Below are 23,647 nucleotides of genomic sequence, written 5' to 3'. Positions count from 1 at the left end.
GGAGATAGCTCAGCATTAAGAGGACACTTGCTGTTCTTCCAGAGGACCTGCTTTTCCTTCTCAGCAGTTGTGTTGGGCAGCTCACAACTGCATGTAACTCTCTAGGTCCGGGGGCTCCAACACCCCTGGTCTCTGAGGGCGCCTGCACTCATGTGCACATACCACACAGAGACAAACACAATATACATGCAAATAATTAAAAAGAAATCGTCTACAGAGTCACCCTACAGTGATCATTCATGCTTCTAAAGTAGCAAGAACTTGGTCTCACAAGTCATATAGAAAGCCAGACATGGTGACACAGGCCTGTCATCTCAGTATCTGGGAGATCGGAGGAAAAAACAAAAGACAAATTTGAGGTCAGTGTAATATTGTAGTGAGACTCTGTCTTAAGGACACTTCCCTTGGAAGCCATGCTGGTTTCCCTGTAAGGGCTAAAGGTAAAGTTGGCGGCTGGCAGGAGCAGACAACAAAATTCTCAGATTGTGACCTAAGTAGGATTAACTGATGAGATGAGGTCACACGATATCTTACTTCAGGTAAACTTTACTCAGAATGTTTTGGAAAGTCATTAGAGAATTTCCAAAATAAACTATAAAACTCAGCAGCAAAGTAATGTCCAGGAAATATTCTGAACAGACATGTATAATGTAGGCATTGAGAGTAAACTAGACACACTGGTACTGTGTGAGTGCTGTACAAAGGGGCAACAGTGATGGTAGTGACCTTTAGAAAACACCAGAAGCACCAGGAGAAACTGCAGATAACAACAGGGTGGCTTTCGTGAGCTTAGCTACAGGACACAGGCGGGGATGACATGGCTTTGGTAATTTCTGTAGCATATCATTTCTAGAAGTTCTGGGTCCTAGGAGATGAATCTGTAGGAACATTGAGTTATTTGTGATGATAAAAAGCATAGACAGACAAGACTGAAAATAATACTCACTAGTCATAAACAGATGGATTTATTTTTATACATAGGGTCTTACTGTGTATCCTAAGCTTGTCTTGAACTCATGGCAGCCCCCATACTTCAGCCTCCTCAAAGAAAATTGTTAATAATAAGAGTATTTTCAGATAATTTATGTATGTACAGGGGAGAAGGGGATATCGTAGACATTTATGTAAGTCACGACACCTCATTGAGCTGCTCTAGTCTAGAATCCTGCCCACTGTGGCTCACAGAGATGGGTTTCCTCACCCTTGTGGTGATTGGGTAGGGCAGGATAGTTGATTACTCCAGAGTTCCGTTCAGATGTCATTTTCTGAGTGTCCCATGAATGCAAAAAGGTTAAGCATGTCTCTGCCTTTTTTGGAGTCACCTTTTGCAAACTAGAAAGATGAAGAGGACTGAAAGACGCTGCTCTAAAGACGAACTGAAAGCCCCTTTGGTAGAAAACTCCCTTTCCGCTCTAAGTCCTAACCTCAGTCCTCTTCAGCCTGTGCCTCTGACACTGTGCCCAGTACCACCGACAGCTGTCTTGTGCAGAGAGCTACAGACTGTGTTATTCTCAGCAGTACTCTGAAACACAGGAAATAAAGACTATACCATTCCTGTATTCATAATGTCCCATGCCTGTGGCGGATGTATACGCTGTTTTTTTTTCTTTTTAATATTTACTTTTATTTCATTTGCATTGATGTTTTGCCTGCATATATGTCTGTATGAGGGTGTTGGGTCCCGTGGAACTGGAGTTACAGACTTGTGAGCTGCCATGAGGGTGCTAGGAATTGAACCCAGGTCCTCTGGAAGAGCAATCAGTGCTCTTAACCACGGAGCCATCTCTCCAGTCCCATAAACTGTTTTCTGTAATGCTATTTTATAAATGTGGAAGTGTTCATAACTTTTTATCTAATTACTATGCATAATTTATCCTAAGGAAATAATCATGAGTTTGTGGAAAGACTTTTTTTCCATGAATGTTGTGTTTTTTGTTTTGTTTTTGCATTTTATTTAAAATAGAGAAAAGTTTTAAACTACCAAAACACTTAACAATAAAGGTTTAGTTTTAAAGATATTGGCACATCTATATTATGTATTACCAATGGCACAGAATTAGAATATTTAAACATGTCATTTCTCGTGAATATTACGTTTAAAGACTTACTGTATTTTTATTCATGTATCTTTGTGTGTATCTGTTTACAGACATGTGTGAATGCCTCTTAGGTTAGAACCCAGTGTTGGACCCCTGGAGCTGGAGTTACAGAGGCCTGTGAACTGCCAGACATGGGTTCTGGGAACCAAACTCAGGTCCTCTGAAAGAGCATTAAGCACTCTTAACCACTGAGCCATCTCTCCAGCTCCAAAATGAATTAATTAATTACAGTTCTTGACAAAAGAACTCTAAGATAGTTCTTATAAAGTCTTATAAAGCCAAAAAACATTGAATCGGAAAAAGATATGCCAGATGTGAACACTAAGTCTGAGTGTTGTGCTTTGTGTATTTTTCATTTTCTTCAATGAACATGTGTTATTTTAGAGAAAGTAAAGATTGGCTCACATTGAGAAAATAAAGTCTGTCCAGCCATTTATCAGGCTGGAGTAACAGACTCTAGAGCCAGCTACCAAGTTAGCAGGAAGCAACATTTCTCTCTTGTAGACACTGCAACTGTAAAATGTCATTATGATCCCCACTTCTTGAGTGTTCTTGATCACTGAGAATTTTTGTTTTCAAAATTTAGACTCTCAGAGACTTGGAGTTGTATCAGTAGGAAGGGCGTACCCTGGCTTTGACTAGGGGCCCAGGTCAGTTGTACACACAGAAACACCTTTGATTTATAATTGGGATGCAGGCTTGAGCTAGAGGATTTCTGCACATAGGCCATATCTAGTTTTCCTTAAAGTTTATGGTTCCAGAGGAAATCGGACCCCGATCCCCACCCAAAGCTGCCCACATTGTAAAGCCTGTGAGCCTATCAAGTGATGCTTCTTTTAGATTTTACAGGACTTCATCTTCTCCACACAGCTCCTCCACTGTTCTCTGTTGTAGTTAGAGACCTCGCTGTATAAACCTGATTTTGTTAGACTCAGGGCTGGAGAGTCTGGGGACCTCAGGACTAAAATACATTTTTAATTAGGAAAAAGGGCTGCATTAAAGTCTTTATTCATCTCTCTGCCCCTCCCCTCCCCCACTAGGTAGCACACATCTGAAGAGTCACCGATGGTGGTAAGGAACAACAGTAATGATTGACAGTTACTGAACTCTCACTGGGATAGGCACTGTTCCATAGGTTATAACCCATCATCCACATCCAACTTAGCCTACACAACAGCTCTGTAAGGCAAAACTCCTTCCAATGCAAGTTAGACACTTTAAATAGTTTTCCCAGCGCGATAAAGTATGTCTTAGAAACGGCTTGAACACGGCGCTGACGCATGTCAAAACTCACGTTATTAAGCATTCTCACCCTGTTCTAAATCGTCCAGTAGATCCTTTGTTAAGGTCATGGATATAATAGAGAGCATTAGTTTAGCTGACTGAAATCACCATGGATATTTTTTTTCTCATATGCTTTAACTGGAATCCTAGCATGTTATTCCTAGTTTTTGGCAATTCTGTAAACATCTCTTTTAAAATGTGTAGATTTTCTTAAATGTTTGAATATGGTATTCTCGTCTCTATTCTTGCTAATTTTATTTATCCTTACTTATTTTTGAGACAAGTTCTTACTAAATAGCCATGGCTGGCCTCGCACTCACAGAAGTCCACCGGCCTCTGCCTCCCGAGTGCTGGGATTACAGGGGTGCACCACCACCACCACCACACCTAGCTCTATCTTTGGTAGTTTGATTATAAAATAGTATTTGAAACTCTTTACCAAATTATCTACCCCAAGCTAAGGACTGTTCTATCTTCTATCATCCTAAGACATTCCAGCACGTGTATGCCCAGAAAACTCGGAACTAGTAATTCTTTAAAGTCTGTGTAAAGTGTACTTAATAAATGAAGCCTGCACGCACGCGCACACACACACACACACACACACAGAGAGAGAGAGAGAGAGAGAGAGAGAGAGAGAGAGAGAGAGAGAGAGAGATGGGGGGACAGAAACAGAGAGAGACAGGGAGGGAGGGACAGACTGACAGAGATTGTGTTTGGTTTGTGGATGACTTTGAAGTCAACATTCTAAGACTCCAGGCCTGCTGTGAGCAGTGGTTAGAAGTGTGATCATCTGTAGGCTGCTTTGGAGCTTACCGCTTCACACGCATTTCAGTTTAGTGGAAGAGTTCATAAATTCCAAGTCTGCTTAGCCAAATTTATGATTAAAATGCAAGGTGGCTACTCAGAGGAGCAAGTGAAGTATCTTTGTGTGACCTTGTCCATACAGAAGAGAGACTGTAGGCAGTTGCTGGAGTTGGGAAGCAGTTGGACTCGGGTCATGGTACTTCTCTTTAATTAAAAGTTTTAAATTTTTTACTAACTTTATTTATTGTGTGTGTGTGTGTGTGTGATGCACACATGTTACAGGGCATCTGAGGAGATCAGCAGACAACTTAGAGGAGTTGGCTCACTCTCTCCACCATGTGTGACCTAGGGGTCATTAGGTTGTCAGGCTTGGAGTCTTAGTGGCTTGGCTGCAAGCCCCCTTACCTCCTGAGCCATCTCACCAGCCTGCTCTTCTTCTTGAGTTTAGATGGTCATTTTGGGGAAACACACCCAGAATTTATACAGGTCCAATTAAGACAAAGTCTACAGCTTTTCTTGGTTCTGGAACCAGACTCACACAGTGTGACATTCCTCCTGGAGAGGAAAACATCCTCAGGCTGCTGGGTGTTTGGATAGCTCCTGGAGATCTGAGCATCTGTGCTGTTTACAATAATCCAGCATCAGAGACGCATATAAATAGCGAAGCAATAAGGCAGGTCTTCGGGCTAGAAGTGGTGTGAAGTGGGTTTAAAAGCCAGGCAATTGTAGCATTAACTCTCTCATGAAAGGGAAAATCCTTAGCATCAGGAGGAATGGTCGTGACCTCAGTGTTTAAGAACTAATGGGATTTGAACAGATAAGGGGAGGCAGTTGTGTGAGAGGGAGGAGCTGCAGGAGAGCAGGTTGGGAGTCAGGGAAGGGCTGGAGTGTGCTGGGAGCCTCATGGTCTGATTAGGCAGAAACTGTGTTCAGGGGATGTGGAAGGCAGCGAGTCTGGGAGTGCTATGCTTCCAGACTTTAGAAAGCCTTTGACAAGATAAGCTTAGACCTATATTGAATTTCCAAAAGGCGAGAGACTGCCGAACAGCACGACGCTTCGGTTGTCAGTTGTCATTCTGTCTGTAGTACTTAGAAGCCATTGGGACCTTGTATGGATTTCCTATCCATCTGAGCGTCACTGTCCACCTCCGCAGTGGAGGGGTGACTCTGGCATCTATTAAGGGGGACCCTACAGTGTGTGAAGGTTAGCTCCTGTTGCATGTCATTTTAAGAGTTAACTAAGAGTGTTAATTCTTTGCTCAGATGGTATGTATTTCTTCAGTCCCAGCCCTGACTCAGTTGTTCCAAAGCATGATTTACTAAGAACATCAAAAGAACAAATTGTTCACAATATTAGGTGGGCCCATTAAATGTTAGAGACAGTAAGTCTTGTTAGTTTAGCTCATTTATATTTATTGAATCCCTACTGTATGTTTAGTGCCTACCTGGGTCCAAGAGGAGAGAAACAGGACAACCCCTGTCTTTACGGGATTCATAATTAGATCCTGTCTAATTCATAAGTATCCTGTCTTTTTCATAGACAAAGCCACAATATTTTCTTGGGTTCAAAATGTGTCACCAATCTTAGACTTCTGTGACTGGACACACCGTTTTCATTTGCTTGTTCATAGCACTCTTTGAGGAAGTGTGGCTCTTTAAACCGTCAGTGTAAAACAAACAGGTCCTATTACCAGGCAGAAGTGAGCTAGGATTTGGAAGAAGACATGCTAAGGTGCATTACCTGTTACATGGTAGGACTTGAAGGAACACTCGAGGTATGTTAGCTCTAATTAGATCTTCCAATGGGAGATCGCCTGTTGGAAGGAAGCGGAGCAAGAGCTCGGAGAAACTAGTTTGGAGAATGCTATAGAAGTTGACCTGGCTGGGTCCATCTTTCTGTGGAGGGGGAGGAGCTGGCGGTAGAACTGAGGCAGTGGAGGGAACAACAGGCTAGGGTCGGGGCTCCTCCTTTGAGGAGGTCCTGAGCAAGGAACGATGGGGTGAAGCTAGAGGGGGAGAGTTTGTTTGTTTTTGTTTTTCTGAGACAGGGTTTCTCTGTGTAGCCTTGGCTGTCCTGGAACTCACTCTGTAGACCAGGCTAGCCTCAAACTCACAGAGATCCACCTGCCTCTTCCTTCCGAGTGCTGGGATCAAAGGTGTGTGCCACCACACCCATACCTGGCATGGGGGGTGGAGGGGTTGGCAAAGGTGCTCAAGTGGCTTTGGATGGGAGAGAAGGGCAGGGTGGGGGGACAGCCAGACTGTGGAGCCGATGCAGAGCCCCACAGATGAGAAGACACAGGGCGACAGCAGAGGGGAAGCAGGGGCTCGTTGACAGATGTGAAGAGCATAAGGCAGTGGGGCTGTGGGATGGATGCTTGCTCACAGATTGGGTTTCTCACAGAGCAGGCTTCAGAAGGACAGTGGCACCTGTGCGGAAATGGAGACATAACCTCGGAGATGTCAGGAAGAGAGTGGAGCAGAAAGAGGGAACAGCTTCGCAAAGTTTCTAAAGTGACTCATAATTGTACCATTTTAGTACAGCCGCCCCTCAGTCATTTTGTTTGCCTTGCAGTAATCCAGGTTCCTTTATACAGTCAGATGTCTGCAGTTAAAAACGCACACATCCTTTGCATTTTAACAATTCAGGTCTTATAAACATGTGTGCTTTGTAATTATGAACACTACTGGCTGCATGCGCTCCCTCTAATCTGATATATCCCCAGTGTGTCTGGAAGCAGGAGCCGTATCAGCGTTCATTCCTGTGTGTCCAGAGCCTAGGAAGAGATCACAAATGTTTGTCGGAAGCAGTTCTGGATATTTCTATTCTTTTCCTTATGGAAGTCCCCACATATGTGGTAGTTTAGGGTTTTGTTTTGTTTTTGTAAGTGGATGAGGTCCGGTCCGTTCAGTTGTTTCCTTATGGTACACTTCAGATTGGAAGTACCATGTGGATGGACGTGGAGGCTATTTAAGAGATCTGGATTGCGGCATACTGGGAGGTGTTTGCAGACTCACTCTGGAGTACAGAGAGAAGTGAGTGTGTTCTAGGAGTAAACCTGAAACCCGGAATCATGAAGGATGTGGTGGGAGAGTGCTAGGCTTTGGTAGTTCCAGTGGAGGCTTCCTGTAAGCTATTTCCTCATCCATTTAGCACCTTGCAGGACAAGTCACAAGTAAGGAGCCATTTTTGTACTTTGCCATTATTTGGTGGAATGAGGCAATTCCACCAGAAAACTATCATCCATAATGTTCCTAGCAAGGCTTCAAATTGGAAAACAACCTGAATATACAATCAGCCTAGAGATATTTTCTATGTGTGTGGAGTTCTCTCTTTTTTGGTTTTTCGAGACAAGGTTTCATAGTGTATCCCTGGGTGTCCTGGAACTCACTCTGTAGACCAGGCTGATCTCGAACTCACAGAGATCTGCCTCCCTAGTGCCTGGGATTAAAGGTATGTGCCACCATGCCCAGCTAAATATGGAGTTCTCAAAAATCCCTCTTCTAGTTGGGATGACATTTGGTCACAAGGCAGGTTCACATACAGTGACTTATAATTAGCTTCCCCCCCCCCCCATTTGCTTCCCCAAACACCAGTGTAGGAAACACACCCTGAGATATTTGATGGCTGGGGATGTCACTGGAGACCTAAGCTGTACATCTCTTCTTACTTCACCATCCTTAGCATGTGCCCTTGTCTTTGTGGTTCTTGAGGGATGGAGGCATCCTGGCCTCACACAGGACAGTGATAAAAAGGCAAAGATGAACTGTGTCAGGGCTTCACTATGTCGTCTGCCCACTGAGAACGCTCTCTGGAGTCCCTCCCTGCCATGTGTTACCCTCTACTAAGACACCGTCAGATGGCCCCCCCTCCCTGCTCGGGGTCTGGGGCTAAGTACATTGCTTTCCTGATACAGCTGTGGTAGCTGTCAGTGTCCGCCACAGTCTAGAGGTGACAGGGTGTCAGTGCCAATAACAGCTTCCCTTTGCGATGGCAAGAGTCAGCCGTCAGGGTAGCTGAAGAGAGGGGGAAAAAAAGATTCAGATTTGTGAGGAATCTACAAATAGCTTTAATTGGGATAAATTTGTGTGTCTCCTTTGATTTGGGTTGAAAAGCTGAAGAGCGCTCTATGATTTTGCCTAAGTGACAGCCAGTGGTTGGTTGGTTGGTTGGTTTGAAACGCCTTGTGAGTGTTAGGCCGGCGTGTGCTGTCGCTGAGCTGTGTCACGAGTCCTCTTTTCCCTTTTCATTTGGAGACCGGGTCTCCTCCGGCTTCCCAGCCGGGTCCCTGACTCACTGTGTGGTCCAGGCCGGCCTCAAACCTGTGATCCTCCTGTCTTCGTTCCCAGAAGCCGGCATCTGGGCCGCCAGGCTTGCCCAGAGTTAGTGCTTAAAGTGAGAACTAATGCTAATTAGCTTTATCGTGGAAACCTCTAAACAAAATTACAAATAGAGGATAGGAAACACTCAGAGCAGTTTGGTTAGGGAAATACCTGGCAACCATTGAGTGATTCTCAAGAACCCATTTCTAAGCCAGGCTCAGTGGCTCACTCCTTTAATCCCAGCACTCAGGAAGCAGAGGCAGATGGATCTCTGTGAGTTCGAGGCCAGTGAGGCCAGCAAGGCCAGCCTGGTCTACATAGTGAGTTCTAGGACAGCCAGGGATATATAGTGAAACCTTATCTCAAAACAAAACAGCCCTTGGCTTGCACCTGTCACCTAACATGCAAACTTTTCTGTATTTTCTCTGAATGAGGACCTCTCAGGCACACACACGTGTCCCCTGTGTTCTAAGCTAATGGTTTTTGGCTCTCCCTGCATAAGAAGTATGAAAGCAGCTTCAGGAAAATATCCACGCCAGATGTCCACAGCAGATGTCCTGCCGCTAATGGTCTGGAACAGTCGTGTGAGAAGTAATGAAGTAGACCAGGACAGTGGCAGCATGGCTGGAGGGTTAGACCATCAGTTGACTACTGCACTTAGACAAGGTTCCTCCTGCTCACACACTCCAGCTCGGCCGGTGCCTGAGGCTGAGCACTGGAAATGCAGCTGAAGAGCTTAAGAGCTTTGTTTTGTATTTCTTTGCTTTTTTAAATTGGTAATCCAGGGGTTGGAATGTGGGGCTTGTACGTGTGATAGACGAGCTCCACCACTGAGCTACAGCCCCAACCCTAAGATTTTAATGTAATTACTTACTAGCTACATGTAACTAGTGGCCATCTATTGGAAAATGAAAATTTAAGAGCTAGAACCGATTGTCTCTAGTTACTGGGGAAGGCTCAGCGGAGGACTTTAACATGACCTTCAACGTTGAACATGACCTTGAAGTTTTTTCAGTCATGGGACAGGTAGTGATGCTCTCTGTCAGAGCAGAGTGACTCTTACATTAAGGCTTCAGAAATGACTAGCCTGTGGCACATCACCTGACATTTTCCAGGTGCTCTGGCCATCAGGATGAGTTTGATGAGTCCTGGGGCCTTACAGGCCCTGTGCTGTGTGTGTTTAGCATAAACACTGTCTGAAGATGTCTCTGAAAATAACGTTGTCTTCCTATTGAATCTTTACTTTCTCTCTTTTAAAATCAGGTATCAAATTGTAGTGGAAATAATCCAGGCAACCACGATTAGCAGCTTTCCACAGCTGAAGAGGCACAAGGGTAAGAACCAATCTGTTTTCTCTTAGTACACGTTGAAGAGGTCCTCAGTCTACCCCAAGTTCAGTCTATCCCTCTCCTGTCTGTGTTTTGGAAATGTGGAGCATTCTACTGACTTATTTAAATAATTCAAGTCTATTAAAACAATGGTTCAATATCATTAAAGAAAGTAAAGGAATTACATCCTGACAAAAATCTGTATTTTCTTTATGTGTGTGTGTGTGTCTTATTTGTATGTTCATGTGTGTATAGGTGCATGTGTGTGCACATACATACTGAAGCCAGAGGACAACTTCGAGTATCATTGGGCACTTTCTACCTTTCAGGTTGGGGTGAGGGTGGAAAGGGTCTTTCCCTGGCCTGGAACTTACCAAGTATGTCAGCTCGTTGGCCAGTGTGGCCCCAGGATCAGCCCCACACCACCAGCTCCTACATTTTTTATGTGGGTTCCAGGAATCAAACTTAGTGTTTGTGCTTTGAAGGTGAGCACTTTAGTCTCAGGAACCTATAAAACTCAGCTGTGGCCGCAGATCCCAGAAGGCTGGAATCGGAGCTTCTGTTTTCACATTTCTCAGAGTCTGTGTGAATGTTTCTGTTTGAGCCCTGCTCTTCTTGATAGTCCTTTAAGCGATCCTAGCAGGGCAGTGTTTACCTGCTTCACTTAGTCTGAAGTATTTGGATTGTGAAGTGTTTTCCTCTTTCTACACTTTGTTTTAGGGTTTTGGTTTTTTTTTTTAAACTTTTTTTTATTCTCTGTGTCTTTCACATCGTGCATCTCAATCCCATTCATATCCTCCTTCTTTTGTATCTGCCCTCTTCCCTTACATTCTCCCCCCAAAATGAAATAAAATGAAATTTAAGAGAAAAAAAGGGGGGGAAAGAAGGAAAAATGTCATCATGGAAGCTGCAGTGTGACACAGTGAGTCACGCAGTAAACCCTTTGGTCCATACATCTTTACTTGCAAGTGTTCCTTGCAGAGTCATTGGTCTGGTTCGAAGCCTCTGGTTTCTGATACACTATCAGTGCTGGGCCCTCACTGGGGCTCCTCTTGGATATCCTGTTGTTGCCCTGTGTCATGGAGATCCTTCAGCTTCGGATCTGCAGGACCGTCCCCTTTCACGTGCTCCAGCAGATCATAGATGGGGTGGATCAACTCATAACCCTGGTTCGAGTCCTGGGTAGTTGCAGGGTTGGTCAGCCCACCAGCTCTCCCTTGTCCTCACCACCAAGGTGAGCTCTCCAGCATTGCCCTGGCTAGTTCACCCTTGCAGCCTTGAGCTGGTTTTCCTGCTTTCATGCCCTCAGGGTCGGCTTTCCCACACCTACATCATCAAGGCCAGCTCTACTGTGTTGACTAGACAGATGCAGGGGCCATGCTCCCTAGTGCTGCAGCTGGTGACAGGCAAGGACAGCTCTCTCACCTGCCACAGGCAGAGAGGGGCGGGGAGGGGGCAGCTTTCCCCCACCCACACCACCATATGGCAGATGAAGGGCGGGACCAGATCTCCCATGCCGACGTTCTTGAGGTCGGTTCACCCGCACCCCCTTCAGTAGGGTCAGCTCTCCTGTGCTGCCCAGACGAGGTGCAGGGCCACTTTTCCAAGTGCTGCAACTGGTAAGGGGGAGGGTCAGGTTCCCCATCTGTTGTAGGCGGCAAGGGGTAAGGGATTCATCTCTCCTTGGCACCCATGCCTTGGCGTGACAGATGAGTAGTAGGGACAGCTCTCCCATGCTCACAACTTCAGGGCTGGTTCTTCCGCACCCCCACCAACAGGATCGGCTCTACTCTGCTGCCCAGGTGAGGTGTAGGGCCTGCTTTGTGGAGTGCTGAAGCTGATGAGGGGCAGGGGCAGCTCTCCCGCTCTTATGACCTCAGTACCAGCTCTCCCACCCACCACAGGAGGGGAGGCGTGAAGGGTTGGGAGGAAGTAATCTCTCCCCAACTCATGCCACCATATGGCAGATGAAGGGAGGCACCAGATCTCCCACACTCACATTCTTGGAACCTTCTCACCTGCACTTACCCCTCCTCCCCCACAGCAGGGTCAGCTCCACTATGCTGCCCAGACAGGTGCAGGGCCTGCTTTCCTGAGTGTTGCAGCTGGTAAAGGGGAGGACCAGCTCCCTCACCAGATGAAGATGTCAGGGGTGAGTGGGAGGGCATCTCTCCCCCCCCCCCACTGCAGATGAGGGAGGCAGTACCAGCTGTGCTGCCCTCATGCACCCCGTCTACAGGGTCGACTCTACTGTGCTGCCCAGGCGAAGGGCAGGGCCTGTTCTCCTGAGTGCTGCAGCTGCTGAGGGGTTGGGTCCGGTTCCCAGCAGGTGTCAGGGGGCAAGGGGAGGAGGCCATCTTTCCCTCATCTATGCCCACACCATCACATGGCAGACAAGAAGGACGTGGCCTGCTCTCTCATTCTCACGCCCTCAGGGCCAGCTCACCCATGCCCCTGCGAACAGGCTCAGCTCTATTGTGCTACCCAGGTGAGGTGTAGGACCCTCTCTCCTGAGTGCTTCAGCTGGTGAGGGGCAGGACCAGTTCTCCCTAGTGTTGCAGCCAGTGTGAGGCGGGGCCACTTCTGCGTAGTCTTATCCTCTCAGCCTTTGGTGGTATCAGGAGCCAGGGACATCAACACAGACAGCGGCTGCATCAGGGCCTTGAACTCAGACATGGGCCCCTCCAACAGCCCAGGCCCAGACATCACCATGGCGCTAGGTAGTGATCAAGCTACCCACCTCAGCCCGCTCCTCACTGCTTTCACCTCTTCAGACATGCCTCTGTCCACAGGACATGAACCATTCTGTATGTGTGTCTCTCCCATATCACACCATACATTTGCTCATCATAATAGTGCTGTGTTGTAGAATATTGTTTTAAGGTGTGTTCTTTTTGTTTATGTTGCATTTGTTTAACTCTGTGAAGCTGTGTTACTGTGTCTGTCTAAAACACCTGATGGTCTAATAAAGAACTGAACGGCCAATAGCGAGGCAGGAGAAAGGATAGGTGAGGCTGACAGGCAGAGAGAATACATAGAAAGAGAAATCTGGGGGGAGAAAAGGAGAAGTAGCCAGAGAAGGAGGAAGACTCGAGGGGCCAGCCACCCAGCTACACAGCAAGCCATGGAGTAAGAGTAAGATTTACAGAAGTAAGAGAATGGGAAAAGCCCAGAGGCCAAAGAGATGGGATAATTTAAAGTTAAGAAGAACGGGCTGGAAATAAGCCAAGCTAAGTCCAAGCATTCATAAATAAGAAAAAGCCTCTGTGCATTTATGTGGGAACTGAGTGGCAGCCCCCCCCCCCAAAAGAACAAACAAACAACTACAGTGCCCAGCTGCCCAGACTGCCCCGGGCTTGCGTGTGGGTCTCCTAGTCCGCTCAGTCTGTCATGGCACTGGGCAGGACCATGCTTTCTCCTAGGAACCCAGGGCAGACTGCCCCGGGCCTCCCGTGTTTTAGGTTTCTAAAGCCCATATCGATGATATATGCTCTATCATTTTGCCTGTTTGTTTCTCTTCAGATGAAGTAGGATTCTTACCCAGGCTTGCCCTGGGGAAGAACTGGATATGAGAATGGCTTTTAGTTCCTGTAGCTTGCATGTTGCTCACACATTTCCCCCTTCCCCCTTATATATATGAAGTTGGAGGACATGTTAATATCTCCAGCATAGAATTTGCTGTAGACAGGAAAACCCACTTTCATCTGGAGGAATAGACTGCTCATAAAAATCACCAGATCTGTTCAAATTCCTGCCAAGTATTAGTGTGCTGAAAGAATGGATAAGAGTTGGAACAGAGACACTCCTCCACTGTTGATGGGAGTGCAAACTTGTACAACCACTTTGGAATTCAGTATGGCGGTTTCTCAGAAAATTGGGAATTGATCTATCTTAAGACCCAGCCATACCACTCTTGGGCATATACCCAAGGAATGCTCAGTCATATCACAAAGATACATGCTCAACTATGTTCATAACAACACTATTCATAATAGCCAGAACCTGGAAACAACCTAAATACCCGTCAACCAAAGAATGGATTAAGAAAATGTGGTACATATACACAATGGAGTACTACTCAGCAGAGAAAAACAATGACAGCATGAAATTTGCAGGCAAATGGATGGAACTAGAAAATATCATCCTGAGTGAGGTAACCCAAACCCAGAAGGACAAACATAGTATGTACTCACTCATAAGTGGATTCTAGATATAAAGCAAAGAACAATCAGACTGCAACCCACAGAACCAGGGAGGCTACATAGCAGGGGGGACCCTAGGATGACTGTGCCTTATAATAAGTTTTGGTTTTACCCAATCACTGGGCAAGCTTCGTGAAACATTTCACTATTAGGATAAGAATTTGTATTGTATCAAGCTGATAATAGAAAAATAAAATTAAATTAAATTAAAAAAAAAAAGAGTTGGACCAGAGACTTTAAAATGTGCTTTGGGCCAAGTTTCTCAGCACAAGAGCAAGAGGAAGCCTGGCTTGAGGACTGCGACTTGTCCCCTCCAGTCCCTCAGAAAGTAGGAGCTGTGTGCAAAGGAAGGAAGGACTGTGCAGGGGAGGAAGAGACTGTGGCTCTGGAGCCCAGCCCCCGAGGAAGATTCTATATGTACGCGTATTCCATGCGTGTCCGCCCTGGAAATCTTCCTGCATACCTCTTTGGTGATAGCAGGGTAGTGAAGCAAGAGGCTCCCGCCGAGCTGGGCGGAAGTGAAACAGTGAAAACACAAACATTTCAGAAGGCGCTAAGTGCTTTGGAGAACGTGTGTCTATGTGGGCGATGAGTCAGGGTGTCAGGAGATCTGGTCCAGCTAGAGCAGAGGCTGGTGTTGTCTTCAGTAGTAGCATGAGATGACCTCACCCGGAAGGTGAGCTGTGAGCATTGGCCAGGGACTTGAGAATGTCTCCTGAACAAGGGACAGGTGTCACCCTGAAGGCTGAAGCTTGGAGCTCTGTTTGTGGAAGCTGCTGTTGGTTGAAAGAGATAGTCTGGAGGAAAACAGCCAGGGGCAGTGAGCAGCCATGAAGGGCCATGCCTGGGCTTAGAGACTCCAGCTGCGCTCTGAATGAGGAAGGAAATCCTTGGAGCCTGTGATAATGGAACCCGGAAGATCGCTGTGTTCCTCTCCTTATTCTCATCATTCTTCAGGGAAGATGCTTTTCTTCCAGACAGTTTGACAGGTGTTTTAAAGAGCGGACCAGATGGGGATTTTTCTCACCGCCCTCATCCTTTCCGTGATTTTTCTTGTTGGTCTAAGTTTAGTCAGGAAAACACTTTCTCATTGGGTAACTGCAGTTCCAGGTTGCACTGTTGAGAGTAGTGTGATGAAATCCCCCCACCCCGACCCCCACCCCACACATTGCTCCATGACGTCCTAGATGGAAATAAGCTCTTTGCCCAGGGTATCCATGTTGTATACGCTATCCACCTGTTAGTTACTTAGTAGCTGCCTTAGCTACTTAGCTACTTACATTGACTATGCGTTAGTTCACGTAACCCTTACTTAAAAAATGGCTCCCAGGCACAAGAGTCACAGTGATGGCAGTGTTATTACAGTGTTTTGTTTTAATGTGTCTAGTTCACTATTGTTGTTAATGTCTTGCTTTGCCTAGCATTTAAATTAAGTTTTCTAATTGTTTGGAATGTAAAGATAAAAGCACACTATATGTAAGTTTTGGGATACGTGAGTCTTCGGGTATCCACTGGGGACTTAGCAGATGCTTACCACAGGTAAGAGGAGGCTGTTGTGGATGACCATCTCCCCCCTATGCTTTACACTGCCCTTCCTTAGCACTTATTCTTCTTTCTGGTCTAAATCTGGTTTTATAAATGCATCATTCATAGTGGATAGGAGCCCGCCTTGATGATGCATGACCTTGTCTTAATTCAGAGGCAACAACAAATAGTAAACTGACCCTCAAAAATTAAAATCTTAGTGTACCAAAATAGAAATGAAAAGGAGTCAAGAAAATGAAAAGAAGGAGGGCATGGTACTGTACACTTTTCATCCCAACACTCAGAAGGCAGAGGCAGGTCTTTTTGATCTTTTTGGTCTTTATGAGTTTGAGGCCAGCCTGGTCTATGTCAAGAGTCCTAGGCTAGTAAGGGCTACATAGTGAGACCCCGCCTCAAAAAAGAAGATGAATAAAAAAGAGAGAAATAAGAAAATGAAAAGACAGGCGGTGGTGGCGCACGCCTTTAATCCCAGCACTCGGGAGGCAGAGCCAGGCGGATCTCTGTGAGTTCGAGGCCAGCCTGGGCTACAGAGCGAGTTCCAGGACAGGCTCCAAAGCTACACAGAGAAACTCTGTCTCAAAAAAAAAAAAAGAAAGAAAGGAAGAAAGGAAGGAAGAAAGAAAGAGAGAGAGAAAGAAGAGAGAGAGAGAGAGAGAGAGAGAGAGAGAGAGAGAGAGAGAGAGAGAAAGAAAGAAAGAAAGAAAGAAAGAAAGAAAGAAAGAGGAAAGAGAAAGCAGAAGGGAAGACGAAGGTTCACACCCAGGTCGTGTGTCTGAGAGGGAGCTTGTATCCAGCATCCCAGAGCTCTTACAACACAGTCTTCAAAACATAAATGACCCAGCAGAAAATGTGCAGAGTGCTTGAGAGGACGTTTCTACAAAGATGTACAAATGGCCAAGAAGCATGTGAGAGCAATATCATTAAATGATAGGGAAATGCAAATCAACACTAATATGAGGTACCATACCTCCTAGAGTGATTAAAATGACGTCAGACAGATAATACATCAGTGAGACAGTAGAGATGCTGGGATCCTCACACAGTCCCAGTGGAAACACAGAGTGAAGACAGCTTGGCAGTTTTTAAAGATTTTCATCATAGAATTACCATGTGACCTAGCCTTTCCATTCCCAGGTATGCACTGAAGGAAAGGTGAGGTTGTGTCCCCACAAAAATTTGTACGTTAACCTTCACAGTACCGTTATTCAAAACTCACAAAAAGTAGAGATAACCTATGTGGCCACCAACAGTAGAGAGTGTGGTGGTCACATAATGGAATATTATTCAGCAGTGAAAAGTAACTAACTTTGAAAGTATTGTAAAAGAAACAGGTCACAGAAAGCCCACATTGTATGATTCTGTTCACATAGGATGTACAGAACAAGCCGATCAGGCAAACAGTAGAGTCTTAGTTTCCTATGGCAATTGTAGGGGCACATAGGAAACATTCCACATGTGATTGTAGTGTCAGTTGCACAGCTCTGAATTTATATTTTAAAGAACCGTTGACTTGCATACAACAAACATAAATGTGTGAAATTTATCATGTATAAATTGTATCTCAATAGAGTATATTAGAAATAGAATGGATGGAGATTGAAACTTCACTGAGAAACTATCTCAGGCAGGGTGCTAACTAACACCATAGAGGACACTGAGGACAGGTAGAAATTTCTAGTCCCCAGCCCTTATCCAGTGAATAAGTGCAACAGAAGTGCCTGGCATGGCCATAACTCACGGCAGCTCTTGGATCAAGTGTTTCCCCTTTAAGTTTGGTCTCGGTTCTGACTTCGTAGTCCTGCTTTGTCCAGCTTGGCGTTTAGCCAGAGGCTCTACTTAAGATCAAGGGTTCTATGCTTCTGCTTATTCAGAACTGGCATGATTACCCTGAGGTGAGAGTTCAGCAGGTGATCTCCCAAGCCAGGGGAGTTTCGTGGTCCACATGGAGTTGGAGTGAAGGATCACAGAAGGCAGGTAGAACCATGGAGGCTTAAGGGCTTGTGAGGCCCTTCCAGGCCTTCAGTAGGGATGAGCGCCTGGATACAGGAGTGTATCAGGCCTCCAGAGGAGAAGCCTGGGCTGGTGCCTAGAACTCATGCTCGACTTCTGAGCATGAAAATGACATTGTGTGGGACAAGAAGGAGATCTTTATAGCAAACTTATAAATAGTGAACAATTTGCTTCTGGTTTAGTTTACTCAACAGACTTTCTTCCCTCAGACTTATTCACTGAAATATGGACAGGTATATACTGCTTGGATTTTCCTCATTAGTTACATTAAATGCTCTTGGTCTTGGAATTGGAGGAGGTTGGCAGACCCTGGCGAATTTCCAGGATCTGTTTCCAGTCTTTCACTCTCTTTGGGGAGTATTGGACATTGTTGGCTACTTGTATAATTCCCTTCAGCAGTCCTGATGATTTAAAAATCTATACAGATCTTGTGATGTAAGTCAGACTATTTCAGACGCTCCAGTGTCTTCCCCTTCTTTTGACATGAGTGTCTGTGCCCTGTGTCTTCAGCTCTCTCCTGCCGTTGACCCCTCACTGTGCTCAGGCCCCATGGGCCACCCTGTCCCTGTGTTCATCTTCCCTCCGTGTCTGAACAGCTATTCATACTCTGTTTCTTTTTTGTGTGCAGCTGTCTTACTCTATCGCTCTGCCAGGAACTGCCTGCGTATCTGTTATGTTTAATATCTAATATCTCTTCTCTGAGCCATGCTACGTCCTCTGATTCTGGGTAGTTAAGAGAGCCCTCGAGATCATCTAAGATGCTTCGTATCAGCAGAGAATGCCCAGGAGTCACTAGAAATGGGTCTTTCTTTACTCAGCAAACATTTCTTGAGTGCCTTTTTATATTGGGGACAGCATTGCTATGAGTAAAACTGTCCCTGAGCTAGAGGTCATAGTCCAATGATAAATGCAGCAATCCTTACATCCTTCAGAATATAGTCATGCCACACATGTATGGAATGGCTGACAAGGAACAGACTATAAGAAATAACGTCCCTTAAGAGTAACACTGAGTGGAGCCATAAAGGTTGAGTGCCTCTCGTTCTCATAGGGTTGTATGAGTCAGATATGGGTAGATGGTCCTGCTTGCACACAGTCGAAAAGAGTAGCGAGACAGCCTGGTGGTTAGCCTATGTCAAGTGAACACTGCTGGTGCTCGGCATGCAGTGGAGAGGCAAGGCTTGATAGGCAGGCAAGGGCTGGACCTGAAATGTCTTGACACCATCCTGACACATGTGGGCTTCATGCTGTAGAGCCGTGGTTTTCAAATGACAGACTGTACCACACTCACCTGAGGACTTGGTGGAATGCAGAAGACTTGGCCCTACTCCAGAGTTCTTGGCCCTGCAGATCTGTTTGAGTCCCAGGAGTCAGTGTTCTCTATGTCCCTCGGGTGCTGCTGCTGCTGCTGCTACTAATGAGGACCCACACCCCGAGAAGCATCGTTTTTGGTGAAACAGCCACCTGCACATTTGTACTGCATCTTGGTGCCCAGCACTCAGATTTCTATTTATAGCCACAACAGCCAGAGTACTTGAGAAATGGTTTTTCCGAATCTGCGGCCCAAATGTCAGCATTCTAGTTGTGATGCGACACATACTATGTCTTCCTGAGTAGATGAATAAGCCCAGTATTGTCAGCTACTGTTAATAATTTTTCCTCTGCCATTCTGAACCCTGAAATGTTAATAAGTTCATCTAGCTGACTCCAGCAGAAGACATGAAGTTGATCTATGTGTACTGCAAATGTTGTGCATAAATATTACATGTGAAGAGAGATGCAGTCAGTGAAAACCAGGCTTCTTGCCTTCTTGTTCATCTGCTAAAACTCAATCTTGAGAATGTAATTTAACAGTTTTGAAGCTGAATATATCAAATAGAACTGCAGAACTATAGACTACATCATGTATGTATACGTTCATGTAATACATGCATATTTACATACACAATGTCACTTGCTAATAAGAATCATAATAATTTTCATTACAACTTGCTGTTAAACATACCATGCTGTTTCTTCGTTGGGCCTGTGACTTAGAGGTACCACTTACTTGAAAGAAAGGAGCCAGGCTGTGGGCTCTGCTGGACTTGCTGTGATCCTTTCTAATGCTTTGAAGTGGTCTGATAGCCTAGCAGCACCGTGGAGTGATGCAGACACTTGCTGATTGATAAGTGACCCAACCTTACAGAAGACCTACTGAGTTTTATGTATTTTTAAAGATTTATCGTTTTTAATCTTTGTGTGTGCTTGAGTGCCTGTGCGTACATGTGTGTCCGACCCCCTGAGACCGGAGTTGATAGAAGGCAGACTACCTGATGTAGGGGCCAGGCACTGAATTCAGGTCTTCTGCAAGAGCATGTTGCTCCTAACTGCTGAGCCGTTACCTCCCCAGTCCCTGAGGTTTAACTATTATGTCCCTCCAAATTAGTCTATTGAAATGTCATTGTCGGGTGATGGTATTAGAAGACAGGGCTCTCCCAGGGCTCAGGAGATGGCTCATTTAGTAAGTGCTTACTACCCAAGTGTCAAGACTTAGGTTCCATCCCCAGGACCTCAATAACAGCCAGGAACGTCTATCCACACCCCTAACTCCATCCTGGGGAGGCAAAGACAGAAGGATTCCTGGGGCCTAATTGCCAGCCAGTCTACCTGAGCCAGTGAGGTCCTGGATCAGGTTCTCATCTCATAAAACTAGAGTGAGAGTGATTGAGAAAGATGCCACGTGTTGACTCTGGCTTCCATCTTTTTACGTACATGTGTTCACACCCAAACACATACCCCCCCTCCCTCCCCACCAAACAATAGGATTGGGTCTTTGGAAGGAAATCAGGGCCTGATAAAACAGGCTCTTGAGAGCTGCCCTACCCCTTCTCCATGTGCCGACATAAGACAGAGAGGGATGCCACATCGATCTTGGCCGTTATAGCCTCCAGAAGGTGAGGGAGAAATTGCTGTGGCACCGTGTTGTAGCAGCCTGGCTGGACTAATATAAGATGCTGGGCTGTTTGCTGTTCTTGCTTTTAGGGTCTCTAGCTGAGATTTCTCCCTGCCCAGTTCTCGGGTGAATGCTGTCTACAGCCCAGCATTACCCCCTTCCCTCATCCATCCTTGGCCTTGAAGCACCAGGGTTTGGACACTTCTGTTGCTCTCAATGTGTTCTCATGACACCTTTTTAAAAAATAACCAACTCCTGTCCCACTCTCCCCAAGACAGTAACATCCCCACCTTATAAAATGGAGTTGAGTCCAAAAATGTTAAACCATTTCTCTGGTTTGAACGTGGAACAAGATGGTCCCATACTTAGGTCAGAATTGGTGCCTAGGTATCCTGATCTTCAGTCATAGGTCTTCTCCACTACACTAGTCATTCACCTAGGTCTTCACCTCAACACTTGGAGGTTATGCCTCTCAGGTCTGTGTTCTGACTCTGGATCTTAGATCTGTCTACTCAGCACACAGGCTGACCGCGTTCTAAAGCTGGTGTGTGGATTGAGTCGCCATAATCACTTTGGAAATGCATCACCTGCTTGTTGGACCCCTAACTGAAGGAAACACTTCCAGCTCCAGTACGTGGGCATTCGAGGGGGAAAGGGTGGCCGCAGGCACCTTAGATAAGGCTGTGCCAGGCCCGTGGGCTCTACTCTCTCCACTGTGGAGGTTGTGGCTCTGCTGTTGGCTTGCTGTGGTTTCTGCCTCTTCCACAACCGTGACCTCCACTGAAGTGGGGTGACACTCGACGCTATGGCACTTCAGGTGGTCGGTTTGATGAGGTAATCCTGTTTGCTGTGTGTCCAGAAAGAACATAGCAACCTCAAGTTGAGAAGGAAGGCAAATATTTTTGAGTTCCCGGGCAGCTTTAATTTTCAGTTTGTGACAATTAGTAGCTGCTGGGAAATGCTGCCAGCTTCCTGTTAGGATGTCATCTGGAACGTTGATAAATCCTAAGTAAATATGTTCATGTTCTTCAAACCCTCTGACAAGAGGAGCTGGTAATGGGTGCTGTGTGTGTGTGTGTGTGTGTGTGTGTTTAAAAGTGAACATTTTTTTTTCTGAAAAATTAGCTTTTCCAAGTGTGTATTTATTTAGATAAACCCACACAGCATCTGGTATGTACAGACTAATTTGAAGCAAACTCCATTAGCTTTATCTTCTCACAAAGAGGGAATTCCAAAATATTTTCCCCCATTTGGATCATTTCTGAGTTGATCCTCTGGTTAGTGCTCCTATTAGCCAACACAGGCTAAGTCGGGAAACACTTTTGAAATCAGGCGACAGGCAGCTTCTCAACTCACATACGGGAAAACGTCCCTGGTGGGTTCGGGCGCCTGTAGACCTGCTGTCCACCTATGACTGTGAGTACTAGAAAGCCGCTTCTCTCTTGGCAGTAAGCCACAGTGTTTTCTCGTCCTGTGCCTGCCTTTCACGTTTTGATGTGTCCTGCCTGCCTCGGGACCGTTTCATGCATTTCATGTAGTGACCAGGTACGACATGGCGAAGGAAGTTGTGATTATGCTGGGGAGTGGAAGGTCTCCAGGGAAGATGTACAGAAACCTGCCTTAGTCTGCACTGTGAGTGAGACCAAACATAGACCCTAACTAACCAAATGCCTTGTGACTCTTCCCCAGGGTATGTTCTAACTCCTGCAAGTGTGGCTGCCACACTCAGGGATTACTTTTGTATTTTTTAACGTAGTGGTCACCTCCATCCTAGACTCACCAAGTACTCCTTGAGTTGATGAGTGAACTGTGTCAAACAAATGTGGTTGAAAGGCCAATAACAATATGGCTAGCATTCTGAGGAGTACTGGCACTTTGTCTAGCCAGCACACATGGAAAAGTGTACCCTGAGTTGGCCTAAGCAACATCCTTTTCTCTTGCTTGTGAGCCTGTATTGGGGGTAGGCTTTGGAAGGAATTTCTCTTTTTTGCTGGATGTGGCATCAGCTGCAATTCCCATTGAAGACGATGTACTCACCAAATGCCGGATTGGCGCTGAATGTGTGCCAAAGTCTCAGTTGGGCCAAGGTCTGTGGGAGTCCAGGCTCCACTCTACAATAGATGTCTCCATGAGTAATTGTTAAGGCCCCAAAGTATGGATGCCTTGGGGGTAGGTGGATGGCGTGCACGGTATTGCAAATCTCCAGATGGACGGCATGCACGGTGTTGCAGATCTCCAGGTGAACGGCATGCACAGTGTTGCAAATCTCCAGGTGGATGGCATGCACAGTGTTGCAGATCTTCAGGTGGATGGCATGCACGGTGTTGCAGTTCTCCAGGTGGATGGCATGCACGGTGTTGCAGTTCTCCAAGTGGACGGCATGCATGGTGTTGCAGTTCTCCAGGTGGACGGCATGCACGGTGTTGCAGATCTCCAGGTGGATGGCATGCACAGTGTTGCAATCTCTGGACCAGTGGCCTTTAGTGATCTACATTTGGAAGTCATAGAGTCGCCTCCACCATGGTTGTAAAGCCCACTCGATTCTAAGAAGAGAAGATGTATGTCCTGCTTTCCATAGGGAAATTGCTAGGAATGACAGACACTGCAAAGAAGTATGTGAAATGGAAAATATTGGGGCACTTTTGGAGAATATCTACTCCACAATCCAAACTGGAAATTGTAACCTTCCACAAATCCAGTTTTTCTCCAATGTTCCTGAACCAGTAATTGACCCCACTTTCTCCGTTTGTGATTATAGCAAAGCTGTAGAAGCCACATTTAATGCCTCCTTTATTCTTTTGAATCCTGAGTAATTTGCCTTTTAGCCTGTTTATTGGCCCCTGGCTCTGTAATCCTCAAGTCCTTAAGTCCCGTGTACTACCAATGCTGTGAACTACCAACTCATTCCTCCCAGCTCAGCCTCCTGTGACAGCCCTCCAGTGGGCTTCCCTTCAAGCCAACAGCCTGTCACTGTCTGATCTGATTTGAGATACACACACACACACACACACACACACACACACACACACACACACATATGTATATACACACACACTGCTTCCTATGTGATCTGATCACATTAAACTCATTCATCGCATATATCCTGGCTAATCT

The 23,647-nt window shown here is 45.9% G+C and overlaps 1 protein-coding gene across 1 annotated transcript in view; it reads left to right on the top strand.

Moving 5' to 3' along the window:
- Snx25 (sorting nexin 25) overlaps positions 1–23,647 on the top strand; it is a 115,848-nt gene that overhangs the window by 55,884 nt on the left and 36,317 nt on the right. Inside the window, exon 6 of the mRNA XM_059244660.1 lies at positions 9,777–9,847. Within this exon, the coding sequence (XP_059100643.1) occupies positions 9,777–9,847 (71 nt within the window). The remainder of the gene's footprint in view (positions 1–9,776; positions 9,848–23,647) is intronic.

The sequence above is a fragment of the Peromyscus eremicus genome, chromosome 17, assembly GCF_949786415.1.
Source record: "Peromyscus eremicus chromosome 17, PerEre_H2_v1, whole genome shotgun sequence".
Taxonomy (NCBI): domain Eukaryota; kingdom Metazoa; phylum Chordata; class Mammalia; order Rodentia; family Cricetidae; genus Peromyscus; species Peromyscus eremicus.
Note: the sequence above shows the minus strand (reverse complement) of the source record. Positions and strands in the feature narration are given on the sequence as shown.